Genomic DNA, 22,256 nt, shown 5'->3' on the forward strand with positions numbered 1-22,256 from the left:
CAGAGAAGAATGGGAGAAACTCCCCAAATACAGGTTTGCCAAGCTTGTGGCGTCATTCCCAAAAAGACTCGAGTCTGTAATCGCTGCCAGAGGTGCTTCAACAAAATACTGAGTAAAGGGTCTGAAAACTTAGCTAATTATAATATTTCAAAATGTTCTAAAAACCTGTTTTTGCTTTGTCATTATGGTGTATTGTGTGTAGATTGATAACGGGAATTTTAAAAATATATATTTTTAGAATAAGACTGTAACATAACAAAATGTGGAAAAAGTCAAAAAGTCTTAATCCGAATGCACTGTACATTTGATCCAGGTGTGAATACAACTATATAATATATAGTTATTATATAGGACATTGACTACCACTTTCCAATAGTTACCATGTAGGATATATTATCTCCTCAAAATTTTTAAGCCTAACTTTTCAACAACTCACAAGTATTCATTCAAGCCATGTGTGAATAACACTCACTATTTAGTCATTACATATGAGATTGAATCCCACTAACTACATTATATAACAGGGTATTCAAATCCCACCCTACGAGATCCGGGCTACTGCTGGTTCTGTTCTAACTGATAATTAATTGAACACACCTGGTGTCCCAGGTCTAAATCAGTCCCTGATTAGAGGGGATTGGCAAAAAAAAGCTGTGGAACTGGCTTCGATGTCCAGATTTGAATTTGAGGGGCATATAATTAAGTAATAAGGCCCAAGGTGGTGTGGTATATGGCCAATATACCATGGATAAGGGCTGTTCTTAAGCATGACGCATCGCGGAGTGCCTGGACACAGCCCTTAGCCGTGGTATATTGGCCATATATATATGGCCAATATATATATGGCCAATATATATATGGCCAATATATATATATGGCCAATATACTACTAATTATATAATTTATACCAAGCCTTCAGAAAGTGTTCACACCTCTTGACTTGTTTCACATTTTGAGGTGTTACTGCCTGAATTTAACATTTACTGTCACGTCCTGACCAGTAAAAGGGGTTATTTGTCATTGTAGTTTGGTCAGGGCGTGGCAGGGGGTGTTTGTTTTGTGTGTTTCGGTTCTATGTTATCTAATTCTATGTTTATCTATTTTTCTATTTCTATGTTGGGGTTTTGGTAGGACCTCCAATTAGAGGCAGCTGGTTGTTGTTGACTCTAATTGGAGGCCATATTTAGTTGGGGTTTGTTTCACTTGTGTTTTGTGGGTGGTTGTTTTCCTGTATAGCCTGTGTTGCCTTACGGAACTGTTTCGTCGTTTTGTTTATTTTGTTTAAGTGTTATCTTTAAATAAATGAAGAAGATGAGCACTTTACCCGCTGCGCCTTGGTCCTATCTTTACGACGCCCATGACATTTACATTGAGATTTTGTGTCACTGGCCTACACAAAGTGGAATTATCTTTTTAAAAATGAAAAGCTGAAATATCTGGAGTCAATAAATATTCAACCCCTTTGTTATGGCAAGCCTAAATAAATTCAGGGGTAAAAATGTACATAACAAGTCACATAACAAGTTGATCTGTGTGCAATAATAGTGTTTAACATGGTTTTTGAATGACTACCTCATCTCTGTACCCCACATATACAAGTATATGTAAAGTCCCTCATTCAAGCAGTGAATTTCAAACACAGATTCAACCACAAAGACCAGGGAGGTTTTCCAATGCATCGCAAAGAAGGGCACCTATCGGTAGACGGGTAAAAAAAAAAAAAAAAGCAGACATTGAATATCCCTTTGAGCATGGAGAAGTTATTAATTACACTTCATGGTGTATCAATACACCCAGTCACAACAAAGATACAGGTGTCCTTCCTAACTCAGTAGCCGGAGAGAAAGTAAACCACTCAGAGATTTCACCATGAGGCCAATGGTGACTTTAAAACAGTTAGAGTTTAATGGCTGTGACAGCAAAAAACTGAGGATGGATCAACAACATTGTAGTTACTCCCTAATACTAACCTAAATGACAAAGTGAAAAGACGGAAGGCTGTACAGAATAAAAATATTCCACAACATGCATCCTGTTTGCAAGAAGGCACTAAAGTGAAACTGAAAAAATGTGGCAAAGAAATTAACTTTGTCCCAAATACAAGGCATTATGTTTGGGGAAAATCTAACACAAAACATCACTGAGAATCACTCTTCAAAATTTCAAACATGGTGTTGGCTGCAACGTGTTATGGGTATGCTTGTCATCAGCAAGGGAGTTTTTTGGGGGATAAAAATAAACGGAATAGAGCACAGACAAAATCCTAGAGGAAAACCTGGTTCAGTCTGTTTTCCAACAGACAACTGAGAGACAAATTCACCTTTCAGCAGGACAATAACCTAAAGCACATATATACACTGGAGTTTCTTTCCAAGACAACATTGAATGTTCTTGAGTGGCCTAGTTATGGTTTTGACTGAAATAGTCTTGAAAATCTATGGCAAGACTTGAAAATGGCTGTCTAGCAATGATCAACAATGACCTTGACAGAGCTTGAAGAATTTTTTAAATAACAATGTGCAAATATTGTACAATCCAGGTGGGCAAAGCTCTTAGAGACTTACTCAGCCTGGTCATGTCCAAGAGGTGGCGCTGAGGCTGTGTTTGGGCTGAGCATGGAGCGGGAGTGGAGGTCCGCCACGACGTTGTCACGCACTGGTGTGAACTTGAGGCGGAAGTTGCACTGCTGCAGACAGTCCAACCAGTGGTAGAGGTGGAGAGGTTTGAGGCCTGTACCAGACGTGGCCAGAATGGTGGTGAGCGCTTAGTGGTCCGTCCGAAGTGTGAATGCATGTCAGTACAGATACAGATACTTCACATGCCCAGACGCATGCTGGAGCCTCCCGCTCATCCACAGAATATCTCTGCTCTGTGGGCTAAGGGCTCGGGAGGCGAAGGCGATCGGCCTCTCCTGTCCATTTTGCAGCTGGGACAGCACTACTCCTATGGCAACGGCATAGGCATCGCACGTGACAAGGGTGGTGCTTGGGAGGTCGAAGTGGACCAAGACCGGTGATGAGATGAGCTGTGATTTAAGGAGATGCACAGTATCAGAGCACCACTTTATTCAGCAGGTGGCACAACAGAGCGGCTGTTCCTGCTCCTCGCACTAGCCTTGGGGTGCGTTTCTCCAGTCTGGTACCTCCACTACCAGCCCCACGCACCAGGCCTCCAGTGCGTCAGCCCAGTCCAACTCGTCCTGTTCCTGCTCCTCGCACTAGCCTTGGGGTGCGTGTATCCAGTCTGGTACCTCCACTACCAGCCCCACGCATTAGGCTTTCAGTGCGCAGTCCCCGTCCAGAGCTACCGACGACAGTACCCCGTCCAGAGCTTCCGGCAACAGTGCCCCGTCCAGAGCTTCCGGCAACAGTGCCCCGTCCAGAGCTTCCGGCAACAGTGCCCGTCCAGAGCGTCCGGCAACAGTGCCCCGTCCAGAGTGTCCAGGAACAGCTGTACACTGTTGTTGCTGATTGAGAGTCATACTTAGGTTACCCTGTTTTCACATGTCCTTTGTGGGAAGTTGTTTTTGCACTGCTGTGTGTGTAGTCTGCATTACTGTTCGTTCGTTCGTTTTCTTTTGTAAGTGTTCTAATAAAAAAGTTAATATGAACACTCAACCCGCTGCGCCTTGGTCCACTATATACGATGACCGTTAGAATCTAACTCCTTTCACCTGACCACTCCTGTAATTATACAATTGACTATGAGAGAATTATGGCGCAGATAATAGTTTTCTGCCTCCAAAATGTGCCTAATTATTCATATGCCCAGATATTCATTTGTTGTTTTAATTGCGACAATGACACCCAATATGAATTTTTTACCCAATATATCAGCACTACCAGAATCCCGTCATATCCTCTTTGAACTGCCTCAGAACATTAAATTGTGTCAGTCCAGTATAAAATGTATTTGTCACTGTGGTTTTCCATTATGAATAGTAGCTTTTGGAGGCATAGAATATTTAGATGTTGACATACCTGTCCAGGTCTGGCACTCTCACAAAGGTAGGTCTCGTAATCGATGGCGAAGACGGGTGCGTTGTCATTGATGTCCGTCACAGTGATCAGAATTATGCCCTTTCCCACTTGTAATGGGTCCACTGAAAAAATAAACAAGAGAGAAACAAGTGGTCAAGGATAAGCACAACCAAATGCACTGGTCTTTGAAGCATGTATCTGGTAGTTGATGGTGTAAAGCAGAAGAAGAGGATGCAGGGAAGCTAAATGTTTGAAGCAATACCCAGTTCCATGTCCTGCCCTACAACATCAGTTTCCATTGTTGGGTTCGACATTTTGAACATTGAGATTTTAAATAAATGATAGAGAAGAAGCATAGAATTAAAGGAGAAAGTTAAGGGTTCTCTGTAGAAAGCCAGAAGGCTTTGGAATGTGTTTGATGGAGGAGAGGAGAGCGACATGTTGATACAGGAAAGACAGATGGACATCTGTGTATTAGATGAAAGAGGGGTTGAGGTCAGGAGGTGAGGACAGAGTCTCTTAAGAGAGTAATAAATGTTTGGTATCCTGTTACCCTCTTTATTAGCTTCCTGTCGAGCAATAAAATGTAAGGATTGGAGAGAAGGAGGAGTGTCTTAAGTGGGATATAAATATCTGGATGGGACAAATGTTGGGTTATCTGATTACAGCTGTACAGAACCTTTGGGAAGAATTAAACTTGGTTAAAGCGTCTCTAGTGTCCTTGGGTTATTTACTCTGAAAAACAAGAGCCTAACACCATTAACTGACAAATTCACCACACACCTGTATCTGTAAGTGTCTTAAGTTAACTTTATAGAGCTACAGGATCAATTTCAGACTATTTCAGAGACTAAAAAGTTAGCATTTGGCAACAGTGTCCAGGTAAACAAAACCAAAGCATGGGTTGCTGTATTACCTTGTAAATAGACTGGGTAAGGGCACCAATAAGTCATTTTCTAATTTGGGTGAACTATCCCTTTAAGAAAACATTCATTTTAAAGCCATCAGAAAACAGTCTGTGTAGGAAGTCTGGAAAATTCCCCAGAAAGAGTCAGAGCTTGACAACAACTCAGTGGTTTTCATTGTTATCATTTGCCGCAATGTTTAGATCCATGTTTAACCCCAGGAGAAGAGAGCTTGATATTTACATCTCTCTGTAAGGTTTGCGGGCGTGTTGAATTTTACTTTATTTAATCTTTATTTAACTAGGTAAGTCAGTTAACCTCTCTGGCATTACTCATCTCATATGTATATACTGTTTTCTATACTATTCTACGGTATCTCATTCACTTAACCTCTATGGGCTACTCAACAGCCAGTTGAATCCCGTGGCGCGTTATTCAAATACCTTAGAAATGCTATTACTTCAATTTCTCAAACATATGACTATTTTACACAATTTTAAAAGACAAGACTCTCGTTAATCTAACCACACTGTCCGATTTCAAAAAGGCTTTACAACGAAAGCAAAACATTAGATTATGTCAGCAGAGTACCCAGCCATAAATAATCAGACACCCATTTTTCAAGCTAGCATATAATGTCACATAAACATTTTCATTACAAAGAGAGTGAAAGTAAAAGCATGCTATCCCCTCATGCACGAGCCTCAGTCTGATGGCCCTCTGATAGAGCACTTGCCAAACGCGCTAGTGTGTTTCAGCCTGGGCCTGGAATTACGTCATTCAGCTTTTTCCCGGGTTCTGAGAGCCTATGGGAGCCGTAGGAAGTGTCACGTCATGCCAGAGATCCCCTGTTTTTGTTAGAGATGATCAAGGAGGGCAAGAAATGGTCAGACAGGCCACTTCCTGTAAGGAATCTTCTCAGGTTTTGGCCTGCCAAATGAGTTCTGTTATACTCACAGACACCATTCAAACAGTTTTAGAAACTTTAGGGTGTATTCTATGCATATTCTAGTTACTGGGCAGGAGTAGTAACCAGATTAAATCGGGTACGTTTTTTATCCGGCCGTGCAAATACTGCCCCCTAGCCCCAACAGGTTAACAAGCTCATGTTGTCTTGTTCACCTCATCTTCATCTAAATCTTTACCTTAATATAAATCATGAATCAGGGATAACAGACAGGTCAAGGTTACTCGGCGCGCTAAATTCTCCACTGTAGAATCGTTTGAAGGCATAAATATAAATACAGATATTTTAAATCAGACTCATTAGAATAGTTGATCATATTTTTTATCTCATTTGCAACTTCCTACAAACTTTGTGTATAGTATTATGACCTATGGACCTATGGACACATTCTGTAGGAGATGCATGATAATGTTGCACATATAACATCTTTATAATCAAGAGGTATATTTAATTGATATTACAAGACATTGTCTAACTAGTGTTGAAATATACTTATTCACGTTACCATACTAGTACTTATTGATTATTTGCATGTATAGGGAATGTATATGTTGGGTCAATGAAGGGTAGATAAGGACTTGGCGTATGGAAAGTTACTGAGTGAGACAATGGGGGTGCATAAAATTAATATTCTGTTGCATGTTTCTAATGAAGAACACAAAGGGAAATAGTTAGTCTCTGATAAGGCTGCGGAGCTAGGGAGGAGCGAGGATTTTGGCTCGAGTCAGCAGATGAAGTGAGAAAAAAACGGGGCCAGAGGGGCCAAACACAACAACCCTCCTACAACAGTCCTATCTCACACAAAAAAACTTCCACGCCCACAAAAATGGGGTGCAACTATGAGCTACTATTCTGAAAGCAATTTAATCACTCTACAAACAAACACTTAACATTTTATATAACAAACCAAACAGTTACCACCATTGTCATATAATTTACAAACAATTTATTTTGTCTGGAAAGCTTTAAGCAGTATGTAGATGCAAGCCTTGTCTTAAGATCCTGCATGATGTTGACCCTCCACCCCTATGCCGGCATATCATGCTCAAGGAAAGCACAGTAAAATATGTGAATCGGCCTTCTCTGACAAAAGTAATTTTTCCAACAATTGTTTACAGTCAGATTATTTCATTTATAATTCACTGTATCACAATTCCAGTGGGTCAGAAGTTAACATACACTTCTTTAAGGAATACCTGGGATAGGATAAAGCAATCCTTCTAACCCCCCCCCCCCCAAAAAAAGAAAGGATATAGATGTACTATTGTAAAGTGGTTGTTCCACTGGATATCTTAAGGTGAATGCACCAATTTCTAAGTCGCTCTGGACAAGAGCGTCTGCTAAATGACGTAAATGTAAATGTGGGTTGACTGTGCCTTTAAACAGCCTGGAAAATTCCCCAACATTATGTCATGGCTTTAGAAGCTTCTGATAGGCTAAATGACATCATTTGAGTCAATTGGAGGTGTACCTGTTGATGTATTTCAAGGCCTACCTTCAAACTCAGTGCCTCTATGCTTGACATCATGGGAAAATCAAAAGAAATCATCCAAGACCCCAGAAAAAAAACTGTAGACCTCCTTGGGAGCAATTTCCATACGCCTGAAGGTACCACGTTCATCTGTACAAACAATAGTACGCAAGCATAAACACCATGGGACCACGCAGCCATCATACCGCTCAGGAAGGAGACGCGTTCTGTCTCCTAGAGATGAACGTACTTAGGTGCGAAAACTGCAAATCAATCCCAGAAGAACTGCAAAGGACTTTGTGAAGATGCTGGAGGAAACAGGCACAAAAGTCTCTATATCCACAGTAAAATGAGTCCTATATCTACATAACCTGAAAGGCAGCTCTGCAGAGATGAAGCCACTGCTCCAAAACCACCATAAAAAAGCCAGACTACAGTTTGCAATTGCACATCGGGACAAAGATCGTACTATTTGGAGAAATGTCCTCTGGTCTGATGAAACAAAAATAGAACTGTTTGGCCATTATGACCATTGTTATGTTTGGAGGAAAGAGTGGGAGGCTTGCAAGCTGAAGAAAACCATCCTAACCGTGAAGCACTGGGGTGGCAGCATCATGTTGTGGGTGTGCTTTGCTGCAGGAGGGACTGGTGCACTTCACAAAATAGATTGCATCATGAGAATGGAAAATTATGTGGATATATTGAAGCAACATGTCAAGACATCAGTCAGGAAGTTAAAGCTTGGTCGCAAATGGGTCTTCCAAATGGACAATGACCCCAAGCATACTTTCAAAGTTGTGGCAAAATTGCTTAAGGACAACAAAGTCAAGGTATTGGAGTGGCTATCACAAAGCCCTGACCTCAAGCCTATCGAAAATTTGTTGGCAGAACTGAAACAGCGTGTGCGAGCAAGGAGGCCTACAAAACCTGACTCAGTTACACCAGCTCTGTCAGGAGGAATGGGACAAAGTTCACCCAACTTTTTGTGGGAAGCTTGTGGAAGGCTACCCGAAACATTTGACCCAAGTTAAACAATTTAAAGGCAATGGTACCAAATACTAATTGAGTGTATGTAAACTTCTGACACACTGGGAATGTGATGAAAGTAATAAAAGCTGAAAAAAATCTCTCTCTACTATTATTCTGACATTTCACATTCTTAACATAAAGTGGTGATCCTAACTGACCTAATACAGGGAATTTTTACTAGGATTAAATGTCAGGAATTGTGAAAAACTGAGTTCAACTGCATTTGGCTAAGGTGAATGTAAACTTCCAACTTCAACTGTATATTCACTGTCTTTTAGCCAGGTAAAAACTGATTGTCTTTACTTATTATCCACTAAGCCTTTACAATTATAACTAGCTATACTTATTTCATCACTTAACATAATGATTTACAAGTTTCAATTCTATTTACCATAATATATGTTTGCAAATGTACCATTAAAAAGTACCATTCTGATTGAATGTCCATATCTGTACCATGATTGCGACTGAGTCAACCTCCAATTGTCCTACAATATTCCACCCATTAAATCCTCCCCCCATCCCAAGTTGGGTTGTCGTTCCAGTGACTGACAGACCACCTCTGTAGACATGGATCCCAAGTCCTTTGAGAGATTGGAACCCATCATTTGAAAAGAACAGATTAACTCTTTAGCTTCTTGTACAGCCGTGGTCAAAAGTTTTGAGAATGACACATATATTAATTTTCACAAAGTTTGCTGCTTCAGTGTCTTTAGATATTTTTGTCAGATGTTACTATGGAATACTGAAGTATAATTACAAGCATTTCATAAGCGTCAAAGGCTTTTATTGACAATTACATGAAGTTGATGCAAAGAGTCAATATTTGCAGTGTTGACCCTTCTATTTCAAGGCCTCTACAATCCGCCCTGGCATGCTGTCAATTAACTTCTGGGCCACATCCTGACTGATGGCAGCCCATTCTTGCATTATCAATGCTTGGAGTTTGTAAGAATTTGTGGGTTGTTTGTTTGTCCACTCGCCTCTTGAGGATTGACCACACGTTCTCAATAGGATTAAGGTCTTCGGAGTTTCCTGGCCATGGACCCAAAATATTGATGTTTTGTTCCCCGAGCCATTTAGTTATCACTTTTGCCTTATGGCAAGGTCATGCTGGAAAAGGCATTTTTCATCACCAAACTGTTCCTGGATGGTTGGTAGAAGTTTCCCTCTGAGGATGTGTTGGTACCATTCTTTATTCATGGCTGTGTTCTCAGGCAAAATTGTGAGTGAGCCACTCCCTTGGCTGAAAAGCAACCCCACAAATGAATGGTCTCAGGATGCTTTACTGTTGGCATGACACAGGACTGATGGTAGCGCTCACCTTGTCTTCTCTGGACAAACTTTTTTTCGGGTGCCCCAAACAATTGGAAAGGGGATTCATCAGAGAAAATCACTTTTCCCCAGTCCTCAGCAGTCCAATCCCTGTACCTTTTGCAGAATATCAGTCTGTCCCTGATGTTTATCCTGGAGAGAAGTGGCTTCTTTGCTGCCCTTCTTGACACCAGGCCATCCTCCAAAAGTCTTCACCTCAGTGTGCATGCAGATGCACTCACACCTGCCTGCTGCCATTCCTGAGCAAGCTCTGTACTGGTGGTGCCCCGATCCCGCAGCTGAATCAACTTTAGGAGACGGTCCTGGCACTTGCTGGACTTTCTTGGGCACCCTGAAGCCTTCTTCACAACAATTGAACCACTCTCCTTGAAGTTCTTGAAGATCTGATAAATGGTTGATTTAGGTGGAATCTTACTGGCAGCAATATCCTTGCCTGTGAAGCTCTTTTTGTGCAAATCAATGATGACGGCACGTGTTTCCTTGCAGGTAACCATGATTGACAGAGGAAGAACAATGATTCCAAGTACCACCTTCCTTTTGAAGCTTTCAGTCTGTTACTCGAACTCAATCAGCATGACAGAGTGATCTCCAGCCTTGTCCTCGTCAACACTCACACCTGTGTTAACGAGAGAATCCCTGACATGATGTCAGCTGGTCCTTTTGTGGCAGGGCTGAAATGCAGTGGAAATGTTTTGGGGGATTCAGTTCATTTGCATGGCAAAGAGAGACTTTGCAATTAATTGCAATTCATCTGAACACTCTTCATAACATTCTGGAGTATATGCACATTTCCATCATACAAGCTGAGGCAGCAGACTTTGTGAAAATTTATATTTGTGTCATTCTCAAAACTTTTGGCCACGACTGTATGTGTATATATATATATATATATATAGTTTAAAAAATATATACAATACCATTCAAAAGTTTGGACACACCCATATTCATTCAAGTATTTGTCTTTATTGTTACTAGTTTCTACATTGTATAATAAAAGTGAAGACATCACAACTATGAAATTACACATCATGTAGTAACCAAAAAGTGTTAAACAAAATATGTTTTTTTAGATTCTTCAACGTAGTCACCCTTTGCCCTGATACAGCTTTGCACACTCTTGAAATTCTCTCTACCAGCTTCACGAGGTAGTCACCTAGAATGCATTTCAATTTACAGGTGTGCCTTGTTAAAAGTTAATTTGTGAAATTAATGCTAAACACTTAATGCCTTTGAGACAATCTGTTGTGTTGTGACAAGGTAGGGGTGATATACAGAAGATAGCTCTATTTGGTAAAAGACCAAGTCCATATTATGGCAAGAACAGCTCAAGTAAGCAAAGAGTAACGGCAGTCCATCATTACTTTAAGACATGAAGGTCAGTCAGTGCACAACATTTCAAGAACTTTGAAAGTTTCTCCAAGTGCAGCCGCAAAAACCATCAAGCGCTATGATGAAGCTGGCTCTCATGAGGACCACTACAGGAAAGTTAGACCTCTGCTGCAGAGTGTAAGTTCATTAGAGTTACCAGCCTCACAAATTGCATCCCAAATTAATGCTTCAAAGAGTTCAAGTAACAGACACATCCCAACATCAACTGTTCAGAGGAGACTGCCTGAATCAGGCCTTCATGGTTGATTTGCTGCAAAGAAACCACTACTAGAGGACACCAATAATAAGAAGAGACTTGCTTGGACCAAGAAACACAAGCAATGGACATTAGACCAGTGCAAATCTGTCCTTTGGTCTGATGAGTCCAAATTTGAGATTTTTGGTTCCAACCGCCGTGTCTTCGTGAGACGAAGAACTGCCATGTCTTCGTGAATGGATGATCTCCGCATGTGTGTTTCCCACTGAGGGCATGGAGGAGGACGTGTGATGGTGTGGGGGTGCTTTGCTGGTGACACTGTGGGTGATTTATTTAGAATTCAAGGCACACTTAACCAGCATAGCTACCACAGCATTCTGCAGTGACCACAGCATTCTGCAGTGATACGCCATCCTATCTGGTTTGCGCTTAGTGGGACTATCATTTGTTTTTCATCAGGACAATGACCCAATACACCTCCATGCTGTGTAAGGGCTATTTGACCAATAAGGAGAGTGATGGAGTGCTGCATCAGATGGTTTGGCATGAGTTGGACCGCAGAGTGAAGGATAAGCAGCCAACAAGTGTTTTTTGGTTCCTACATGATTCCATATGTGTTATTTCATAATTTTGATGTCCTCACTATTATTCTACAATGTAGAAAATAGTAAAAATAAAGAAAACCCTTGAATGAGTAGGTGTGTCTAAACTTTTGACTGGTACTGTATTTACATAAAAAAAATGGTGCATGTGTTAATTCTTTCCACAAGTGGCGAATAATATCCAGAATAATGTAGGCTCTTCCTACGAAAGATTTGTACCTATAACAAGGACTGTCAGTAATAAAAAATTGTACACTACACCTTGTGATTCCATCCTAGCCTAACATCATTACCCCATAGCAACAGATGTGGGATCCATACACGCACTCACCCCACCGACACGAATACATCTGCCCCTCTCTCCCCTTCCACCGATAGACCTACCATCAACCCCCTACACACACAGTGTCTCCTGACCCCTTCTGTCTCAGCCTCCAGTATTTATGCTGCAGTAGTTTGTGTCGGTGTCCTGTGTGAATTTAAATATGCTCTCTCTAATTCTTTCTTTCTTTATTTTTCTCTGAGGACCTGAGCCCTAGGACCATGCCTCAGGACTACCTGGCTTGATGACTCCTTGCTGTCCCCAGTTCACCTGGCCGTGCTGCTGCTCCAGTTCCAACTGTTCTGCCTGCGGCTATAGAACACTGACCTGTTCACCGGACGTGCTACCTGTCCCAGACCTGCTGTTTTAAACTCTAGAGACAGCAGGAGCCGTAGAGATACTCTCAAAGATCGGCTATGAAAAAGCCAACTGACACTTACTCTTGTGTTACTGACTTGTTGTACCCTCGACAACTACTATGATTATTATTATTTGACCATGCTGGTCATTTATGAACATTTGAACATCTTGGCCAGGTGCTGTTATAATCTCCACCCAGCACAGCCAGAAGAGGACTGGCTACCCTCATAGCCTGGTTCCTCTCTAGGTTTCTTCCTAGGTTTTGGCTTTTCTAGGGAGTTTTTCCTAGCCACCGTGCTTCTACACCTGCATTGCTTGCTGTTTGGGGTTTTAGGCTGGGTTTCTGTACAGCACTTTTAGATATCTGCTGATGTAAGAAGGGCTATATAAATACATTTGATTTGATTTATATTATTCGTAGTCGTCTATTTACCACCACAGAACGAAGCTGGCACTAAGACTGCTCTCAACCAACAAGGCCATGAGCAAAGAAGAAAATTCTCACCCAGAAGCGGCGCTCCTAGTGGCCGGGGACTTTAATGCAGGCAAACTTAAATCAGTTTTACCAGATTTTTACCAGCATGTCACATGTGCAACCAGAGAAGGAAAAAAAAAATCCTAGACCACCATTACTCCACACACAGAGATGCATACAAAGCTCTCCTCCGCCCTCCATTTTGTAAGTCTGACCATAATTGTATCCTCCTTATTCCTGCTTTCAAGCTAAAACAGGAAGTACCAGTGACTCACTCAATACGGAAGTGGTCAGATGACACAGATGCTACACTGCAGGACTGTTTTGCTAGCACAGACTGGAATATGTTCCGGGATTCTTCCAATGGCATTGAGGAGTACACCACCTCAGTCATCGGCTTCATCAATAAGTGCATCGACGACGTTGTCCCCACAGTGACTGTACGTACATATCCCAACCAGAAGCCATGGATTACAGGCAACATCCACATCGAGCTAAAGGCTAGAGCTGCTGCTTTCAAGGAGTGGGAGACTAATCCGGACGCTTATAAGAAATCCCGCTATGCCCTCAGACAAACCATCAAACAAGCAAAGTATCAATACAGGATTAAGATTGAATCCAACTACACCGGTGCTGACACTTGTCGGATGTGGCAGGGCTCGAAAACTATTACGGATTACAAAAGGAAACCCAGATGCGAGCTGCCCAGTGATGCGAGCCTACCAGATAAGCTAAATGCCTTTTATGCTCACTTCGAGGCAAGCAACACTGAAGCATGCACGAGATCACCAGCTGTTCTGGATGACTGTGTGATAACGCTCTCAGTAGCCGATGTGAACAAAACCTTTAAACAGGTCAACATTCAAAGATACTGGGCCAGACGGATTACCAGGACATGTACTCAAAGCATGCGCGGACCAACTATCAAGTGTCTCCACTGACATTTTCAACCTCTCCCTGACCGAGTCTGTAATACCTACATGTTTCAAGCAGACCACCATAGTCCCTGTGCTCAAGGAAGCGAAGGTAACTTGCCTAAATGATTACCGTCCCGTGGCACTCACATTGGTAGCCATGAAGTATTTTGAAAGGCTGGTCATGGCTCACATCAACAGCATCCTCCCAGACACCCTAGACCCACTCCAATTCGCATACCGCCCCAACAGATCCACAGATGACGCAATCTCAATCGCACTCCACACTGCCCTTTCTCACCTGGACAAAAGGAACACCTATGTGAGAATGCTGTTCATTGACTACAGCTCAGCGTTTAACACCATAGTGCCCACGAAGCTCATCACTAAGCTAAGGACTCTGGGACTAAACACCTCCCTCTGCAAATGGATCCTGGACTTCCTGACGGGCCGCCCCCCAGGTGGTAAGAATAGGCAACAACACGTCTGCCATACCGATCCTTAACACTGGGGCCCCTCAGGGGTGTGTAGTTAGTCCCCTCCTTTATTCCCTTTTCACCCACGACTGCGTGGCCAAACATGACTCCAACATCATCATTAAGTTTGCTGACGACAAAACAGAGGGAGACCTGATCACAGACAATGATGAGACGCCTATAGGGAGGAGGTCAGAGAACTGGCAGTGTGGTGCATGGACAATTTCCTGCCCGTATCACTTAATTTCCTGCCTAGCAACAAAGATGCAATGTTTAGCGAGAAGGAAGTGACTCCACCCCAAATTGGGGTATATATATATACCACCACTGGTAGAACCATGTCTTTGTCTGTTTAGCTGTTCGATCCTTTGGGATGAATAAACTTGGTTTAAGCTTTCACAATGTTCGCCGAGTTCTTACTCTGATATTTAGAACCTAACAAGTAGGTACGAAATGGGAGAAAACTGTCCGAAACAAGGAGGTACTATTTAAACTTGTCTGTTTTTGTTTTACGTTGCAAAATGTTTTGATGTGGTGTGAACATGCCCTAAGGAACACGACTCTAAACGCCTTGCGTATCAGTTGCTATCTATATAATTTTGTGGATGACACATTGGCTGTGTTCCAGGCCGCCTAAATCTCATAACCTCTGAAAGTGTTTAACATGACAGTAAAAGCATCAATATGATTGCAATTAACACGAGGGGAGACAGAGAGCTGGTTTCAAGAGCAGGGCACAGCAGGTGTTTATTGCAAAGGACCACAGGAGGAGGCAGGTAGCTGGGTCCAGGGGCAGGCAGAAGGTCATACACAGGGGTCCAAAAGGGCAACAGTACAGGCAGGGAAAAGGCTAGTAACGCATTCTGGGAGATCAGGTAATAGGTACATAACAGGAAATCCGATAGGCTAAAGTACAGGCAGGGAATAGGCAAAAGCCATCATTAGTGAGGCAGGCATAAACTATAAATCACGGGAGAAGTAACTCACGGGAAGCTCAGAAAGCCGTGTGTCACAAAACAAACAATACCTCACAGTGATTGGGTGCAAAGAACTGAACTAAATAGTGTGTGATAATGACATACAGGTGTGTGAACAGGTGATTGGGATCTGGAGAGTAAGCTGCGTTCAGGGGATCTAGGTGTTTGATTGTGTGAGTTGGAAGCAGATGTTACAATGATATTGAAATCTGATGCCCAAATCACTGATTAATATGTGCAGTTTGACTGCTTTGCAGTCGGTCTGGAACGCGGCCAATATCATAATGAGTTTCTGTAAGCATACAGTACATGTGTTTGTAGTGCAAAACTCCAGTGCAAATATCCAATGTTTATCTCCCTCATGCAAATGTTATCAAAACATCTCCATGAATAAAACATTTGCGAAATTAACACCTTTTACTACTGTAGCGTTAGCTACATGTCTCCACAGTGCTGATTGCAGCTCGACTCGGAAATAGATTATGTGCATCTGTCAGTGAATCATGCACATCTGCTGTTAATTTATAGAGGTGAAGCGGGAGAGACTGCAAGAGGGGGAGAGAGAGAGAGAGCACTTAATTACTGTAAATCACACACACAACATACATACACACACTTCTCAGTAAGGCAGCCAGCCAGGTGAGAAGCAGATCCAAGAATCTTGCCTCACTCTCCAGGTACAGTAACCCAGTTGGTTTATGATGCTGCCCAAAGGAAATAAATAAAGAGAGGTGATATTTTAGCTGAGCTCTACCGACTCTGACAATGGCAGTAAAGTATGTTGTCATAGAGATACAGCTCCCCACTCTATTCAATGTCTTGAGGGCATAGACTGGAACGAGGTATAGAGAGACAAAAACTGAGTGTTAGCCTTTGGAGCAAACTTCTGTTCTTGCAAATTGGCCTCCTTTGGTACAACTTATTTCTAACTTTCTAATCCCAGTCCAAAGTGAGACAAAAACTCAAATCATGAGGATATCCAAAGATAGAAATTGATTGAAAAGCTTTTAACAGAAACATCTCACATCTGAAGCCCAGCTTTTCCTGCAATTGTATAATCGAATAGCACATTTTGGAGGCACAACACCAAAGGGTGATAGGCATCCAATTGTTATGGTGAACTCGATCATCTGATTGCACAGTTAGGGTTAGTTTACCAGACACAGACTAATTCTAGTCCTTGACTAAGAAGCTATTTAAAATGGAGATTCCCTATTGAGCATGCTTTTTAGTCCAAGACTAAACCTAATATGTGTCCTTGAAGCCAGTCCCAAGATTTGTTTTCAAGAATACCTTAATTTTTTGGCCAATTGCTAACTCTGGCTAACACAATGGACACAAGGCTTCTTCAGGGATCAGCCATGTCTCCCACCCAGAGAAACATAGGAGAAGACACCTCAATCTTCCCTGCCAAGACACATTTAAGGGAGCTGCGATGCCTCTGACCATGATCTATTGACTTTAAAAAGTCTCTATTTCAACCATCCTAACGCAATGGTTAATATTAGGGCTGGCATTAGCGCCTTTTTTTCCAAGAGTGTATCTACGACCTTAAAGGATACTTTAGCTGTCCCCATAGGAGAACCCTTTGAAGAACCATTTTTGGTTACAGGTAGAACTCTTTTGGGTTCCATGTAGAACCCTTTCTACAGAGGGTTCTACATGGAACCAAAAAGGGTTATCCTATGGGTACAGCCGAAGAACCCTTTTGGAACCCTTTCTTCTAAGAGTGTAGTGGTATGTATGTTCGGGGGTGTGTCTAAAATATTTTAGCTATTTTCACAACTGGAATTATGGGCGTAGAAGCTGGCGGTGGCACGAAAGAGCTCGGTTTTTATGAATAAACAAGTTGTGGGAGTGTCTAGGCTCGGCCCCTCAGTGTCCAATCAGAAAGTGCTCCATGGCTAAATATATGGCTGCTTCACGTCGTGTATTTACAGTCTTTTATGTATTGCATTGTCATCAACTCCAGTTAGAATGTTTAATACGTTATAGCCTAGTTTGTTAAATAGCCTGCCCCATATTTGCTAAATATGTTGAATATATTTGCAGTCCACATTTTTCTAATTGCATTGTTTCAACATGGAAATACATTGTTAACATAGGCTACAGCATTCACACTGACTTAGGGGCTAGGCCTACTTTAAATTGCAATCTGGACATGCCAAACATAGTCAATAAACAAGATTCAATTCACTAGGCTATTGACAAGGCCTAAAATTACAGTGTATAATTCTAACCATATTCTTATAAAATGCAACAACTTGTTCTACAATGTAGAAAATAGTACGAATAAAGAAAAACCCTTGAATGAGTAGGTGTTCTAAAACTTTTGACCAGTAGTGTACATGACCAGCATTGCCTATCCCCCACCAAAATGATTTGACTCCCGAAAGTTGCTGTTCAGCACGTAGGCTTGTTTTGGTGGAAGACACATTCGAGCAAGCAAGGGATGGCCTTATTCTGCTGGACAGACACTTGTAAGTAGCAACATTGGATATGGGTATTGATTGTTGGTGTTACTGTTGTAGTTAGAATGTGTAGTTATTGCTATAAATGTTAGTTACATAGTACATTCAGGTTTCATAGAACGCCATTGTAGCTGGTGTAGCTAGAAGCTTAGCCTAAAGAAAGGGAAGGAACGGTAACATAAGCCACATTATAATGCGAGCAAAACGTTCAGATTGAAATATATTATATAACACTATGCATCTGACATGAAGAATATGGAATCCTGTCAGCTCTGTTTATGACATTTCTTTCGGTCAAGTAATCTTGAGTCAAAGATGAGTATCTTGTTTTTCTATTTAGTCTAGCGGGCACAAGTTGGGGAATCTTCTATCAACTACATTCCATTCCATGTCCACTTTCATAAGCGATTTAAACAACAAAGTAAATCACTAATGAACATGTTAATTTTTGCCTGTTGAACTGTTCAATAGCATAACCAGTTTGATGCGTCTTTTATATTGTGTAGTCCTGTGCTGGATTTATGGATATGTGTTTTTTTGAAAAATTCCTTTTTTAGGACAGCCCAGTACATCACTGGGGCCGAGCTCCCTGCCATCCAGAACCTCTATATCAGGCGGTTTTAAAGGAAGGCCCAGAAAATCATTAAAGACTACAGCCACCCAAGCCATAGACTGTTCTCTCTGCATCTGCATGTTAAGTGGTACCGGTGCATCAAGTCTGTCAACCAGGCTCCTGAACAGCTTCTATCCCAAAGACTGCTAAATAGCTAACTAAATAGCTGACAAAATAGCTACATGGACTAATTGAGTTCATAGTCTGTGTAGTCATTTGCACACTCACTGACCCTCCAACACACGCACAAACCCACTTCATAATTTGCTCACACACACATAATATGCACACACATTTATACTGACTGTACACACTCGCACAACCACTCACATACAATCATCATATATGCTGCTGTTACTACTCTGTTTATCATATCATCCTGATGCCTAGTCACCTTACGCCTATACATATCTATCTCTATCACTCCAGTATCCCGGCACATTGTAAATATGGTAAGGGAACTGACTGACCCTGGATACAGACCGCCGCTGAAGGCTCCGGGCTGAGGACAGCCGCTGAAGGCTCCGGGCTGAGGAGCGTCGCTGAAGGCTCCGGGCTGAGGAGCGTCGCTGAAGGCTCCGGGCTGAGGAGCGTCGCTGAGGGCCCCGGACTGGGGGGCGTCGCTGAGGGCCCGGACTGGGGAGCGTCGCTGGAGGCCCCGGGCTGAGGAGCGTCGCTGGAGGCTCCGGGCTGAGGAGCGTCGCTGGAGGCTCCGGGCTGAGGAGCGTCTCTGTAGGTTCCGGACTGGGGACCTTCGCTGCAGGCTCCGTGCCATAGATCATCACTACTGGGTCCGCACCATGGATCATCACTGGAGGCTTTGTGCCATGGATCATCACTGGAGGCTAAGGGCCATAGATCATCCCTACAGGCTCCGGGCCATGGATCATCACTGGAGGCTTCGTGCCATGGATCATCCCTACAGGCTCCGGCCATGGATCATCACTGGAGGCTTCGTGCCATGGATTATCACTGGAGGCTTCGGACCATTGATCATCACTGGAGGCTTCCTACGGGGAGCTGGAACCGGTCTCACCGGACTGGGGAGACGCACTGAGTGCTCAAAGCAGGCCCCCGGCCTTACTGGGCTATTGAGGTGAACTGGAGGGAGAGTGTGGGAAGCAGGCACAGGACTTCCTGGATTCTGAAGGCGCACTGGAGGGAGAGCGCGAGGAGCAGGCACTGGACGTACTGGATTATGGAGGCGTACCGGAGAGAGAGTGCGAGAGGCAGGCACATGCTCACCACAATAAGCACTGGGAGTTGGCTCCGGGCTCACCCCTGGCCCAGCCAAACTATCCGTGTGCCCCCCCCAAATGTTTTTGGGGCTGCCTCTCATTCTTCCCCGGTAGGCTCCGATATCTGTCAATGACTTGCCCCAACTCCATCCATTCCATGTGTGACCAGGTGTCCATCTCTGCCTGGGCATGCCGCTCGATCCAGTCATGGTGGGTAGTTCTGTAACGAGGGTCGTATGAAGGGGACCAAGGCGCAGCGTGTAAAGTGCTCATATTTCTTTTAATGACGACACTTAAACAAAAATAACAAAAACGACAGCCAACATTTCCACCAGGTACATGAACAAAACGGAAAACTACTCACAAAACCCAAAGGAAAAACAGGCTGCCTAAGTATGGTTCCTAATCAGAGACAACGTTAGACAGCTGCCTCTGGTTAGGAACCATACTCGGCCCAACACAAAGAAATACAAAACATAGAAACTGAACATAGAAATACAAAAACAGACAAACACCCCCTGTCACGCTCTGACCTACTCTAACATAGAAAATAACAACTTACTATGGTCAGGACGTGACAGTGTCCGAAATCTGCCTTGCCTACTTACTAGAATTCACTGTTTGGTAAAAATGTATGCAGTAAGAAACAAATATCAACATACTAATCATACATACTGAGAAAGCGTCATCTAATGTGCAATGGTGATTTGTTCATTTTTGTACAGGACATCCCCTATTCTGATTATTAGCTGTTGTCAAATACACGTGGGTGTGAAAAGATGATTCTCTTCCTCAATAGCAGTGGTGTAGTGGAGGGTATATGCAGGTATATGCCGTATACCCACTTATTTTTTCTGTGGGCATTGCGTATACTCAATTCTTAATCCCCACTGATACGTATCAAAGTAGTGTAGTGGAGGTGTATGCCTATCATTTAATAGGGCTGATGGAACAGATCAGAATGTTTAGCTTAAAATGTTGATAAACTATTATTTCTTCACATCAATGTACACACGGCAGTAAGCCTACGCAGGAATGTTCAAATTCAAAACTCTATTCTATAATGCGCACCGCACATGCAAGCGGTTTCATGGACAGAAATGGAAATATCCATTAGAAAGAGGAGGGATTTAAAGATGCAACAACTTTCAAGGGTCGCTAATATGATTAGGATAATGCCTTTGGCTTCTGGACAATGAAAGAAAGTTGAAAAGAAAACAATAGAACAGGAGAATGCATACGAGTTAGGCTTATTAAAAATGATTGCCTCCACATTTCAAAATGGTAGACCTCCATGAGTCTGGTTCATCCTTGGGAGCAATTTCCAAATGCCTGAAGGTACCACGTTCATCTGTACAAACAATAGTATGCAAGTATAAACACCATGTGACCACTCAGCCGTCATACCGCTCAGGAAGGAGACGCGTTATGTCTCCTAGAGATGAACGTACTTTGTTGCAAAAAGTGCAAATCAATCCCAGAACAATAGCAAAGGACCTTGTGAAGATGCTGGAGGAAACAGATACAAAAGTATCTATATCCACAGTAAAACGAGTCCTATATTGACAACCTGAAAGGCCGCTCAGCTAGGAAGAAGCCACTGCTCCAAAACCGCCATAAAAAAAGCTAGACTATGGCTTGCAACTGCACATGGGGACAAAGTTCGTACTTTGGAGAAATGTCCTCTGGTCTGATGAAACAAAAATAGAACTGTTTGGCCATAATGACCATCGTTATGTTTGGAGAAAAAAGGGGGAGGCTTGCAAGCTGAAGAACACCATCCCAACCGTGAAGCACAGGGGTGGCAGCATCATGTTGTAGGGGTGCTTTGCTGCAGGAGGGACTGGTGCACTTCACAAAATGGATGGCATCGTGAGGTGGGAAAATGATGTGGATATATTGAAGCAACATCTCAAGACATCAGTCAGGAAGTTAAAGCTTGGCCGCAAATTAGTCTTCCAAATGGACAATGACCCCAAGCATACTTCCAAAGTTGTGGCAAAATGGCTTAAGGACAACAAAGTCAAGGTATTGGAGTGGCCATCACAAAACCCTGACCTCCATCCCATAGAACATTTGTGGGCAGAACTGAAAAAGTGAGTGCGAGCAAAGAGAATTCACCCAACTTATTGTGGGAAGCTTGTGGAAGGCTACCCAAACCGTTTGACCCAAGTTAAACAATTTAAAGGCAATGCTACCAAATACTAATTGAGTGTATGTAAACTTCTGACCCACTGGGAATGTGATGAAAGAAATAAAAGCTGAAATAAATCACTCTACTATTATTCTGACCTTTCACATTCTTAAAATAAAGTGGTGATCCTAACTGACCTAAAACGGAATCTTTACTAGGATCAAATGTCAGGAATTGTGAAAAACTGAGTTTAAATGTATTTGGCTAAGGTGTATGTAAACTTCCGACTTCAACTGTATATCTCACTGGTCATCCCCAAAGCCACCCCCTCCTTTGGCAAGCCATTCCTTCCAGCTCTCTGCTGCCAATGACTGGAACGAATAGCAAAAATTGCTGAAGTTG

The 22,256-nt window shown here is 42.6% G+C and overlaps 1 protein-coding gene across 1 annotated transcript in view; it reads right to left on the bottom strand.

The window, feature by feature from the left end:
• LOC115156583 (cadherin-7-like) overlaps positions 1 to 22,256 on the bottom strand; it is a 120,586-nt gene that overhangs the window by 55,645 nt on the left and 42,685 nt on the right. The window contains exon 8 of the mRNA XM_029704053.1: positions 3,981 to 4,102. Within this exon, the coding sequence (XP_029559913.1) occupies positions 3,981 to 4,102 (122 nt within the window). The remainder of the gene's footprint in view (positions 1 to 3,980; positions 4,103 to 22,256) is intronic.

The sequence above is a fragment of the Salmo trutta genome, chromosome 21, assembly GCF_901001165.1.
Source record: "Salmo trutta chromosome 21, fSalTru1.1, whole genome shotgun sequence".
NCBI classification, from domain to species: Eukaryota; Metazoa; Chordata; class Actinopteri; order Salmoniformes; family Salmonidae; genus Salmo; species Salmo trutta.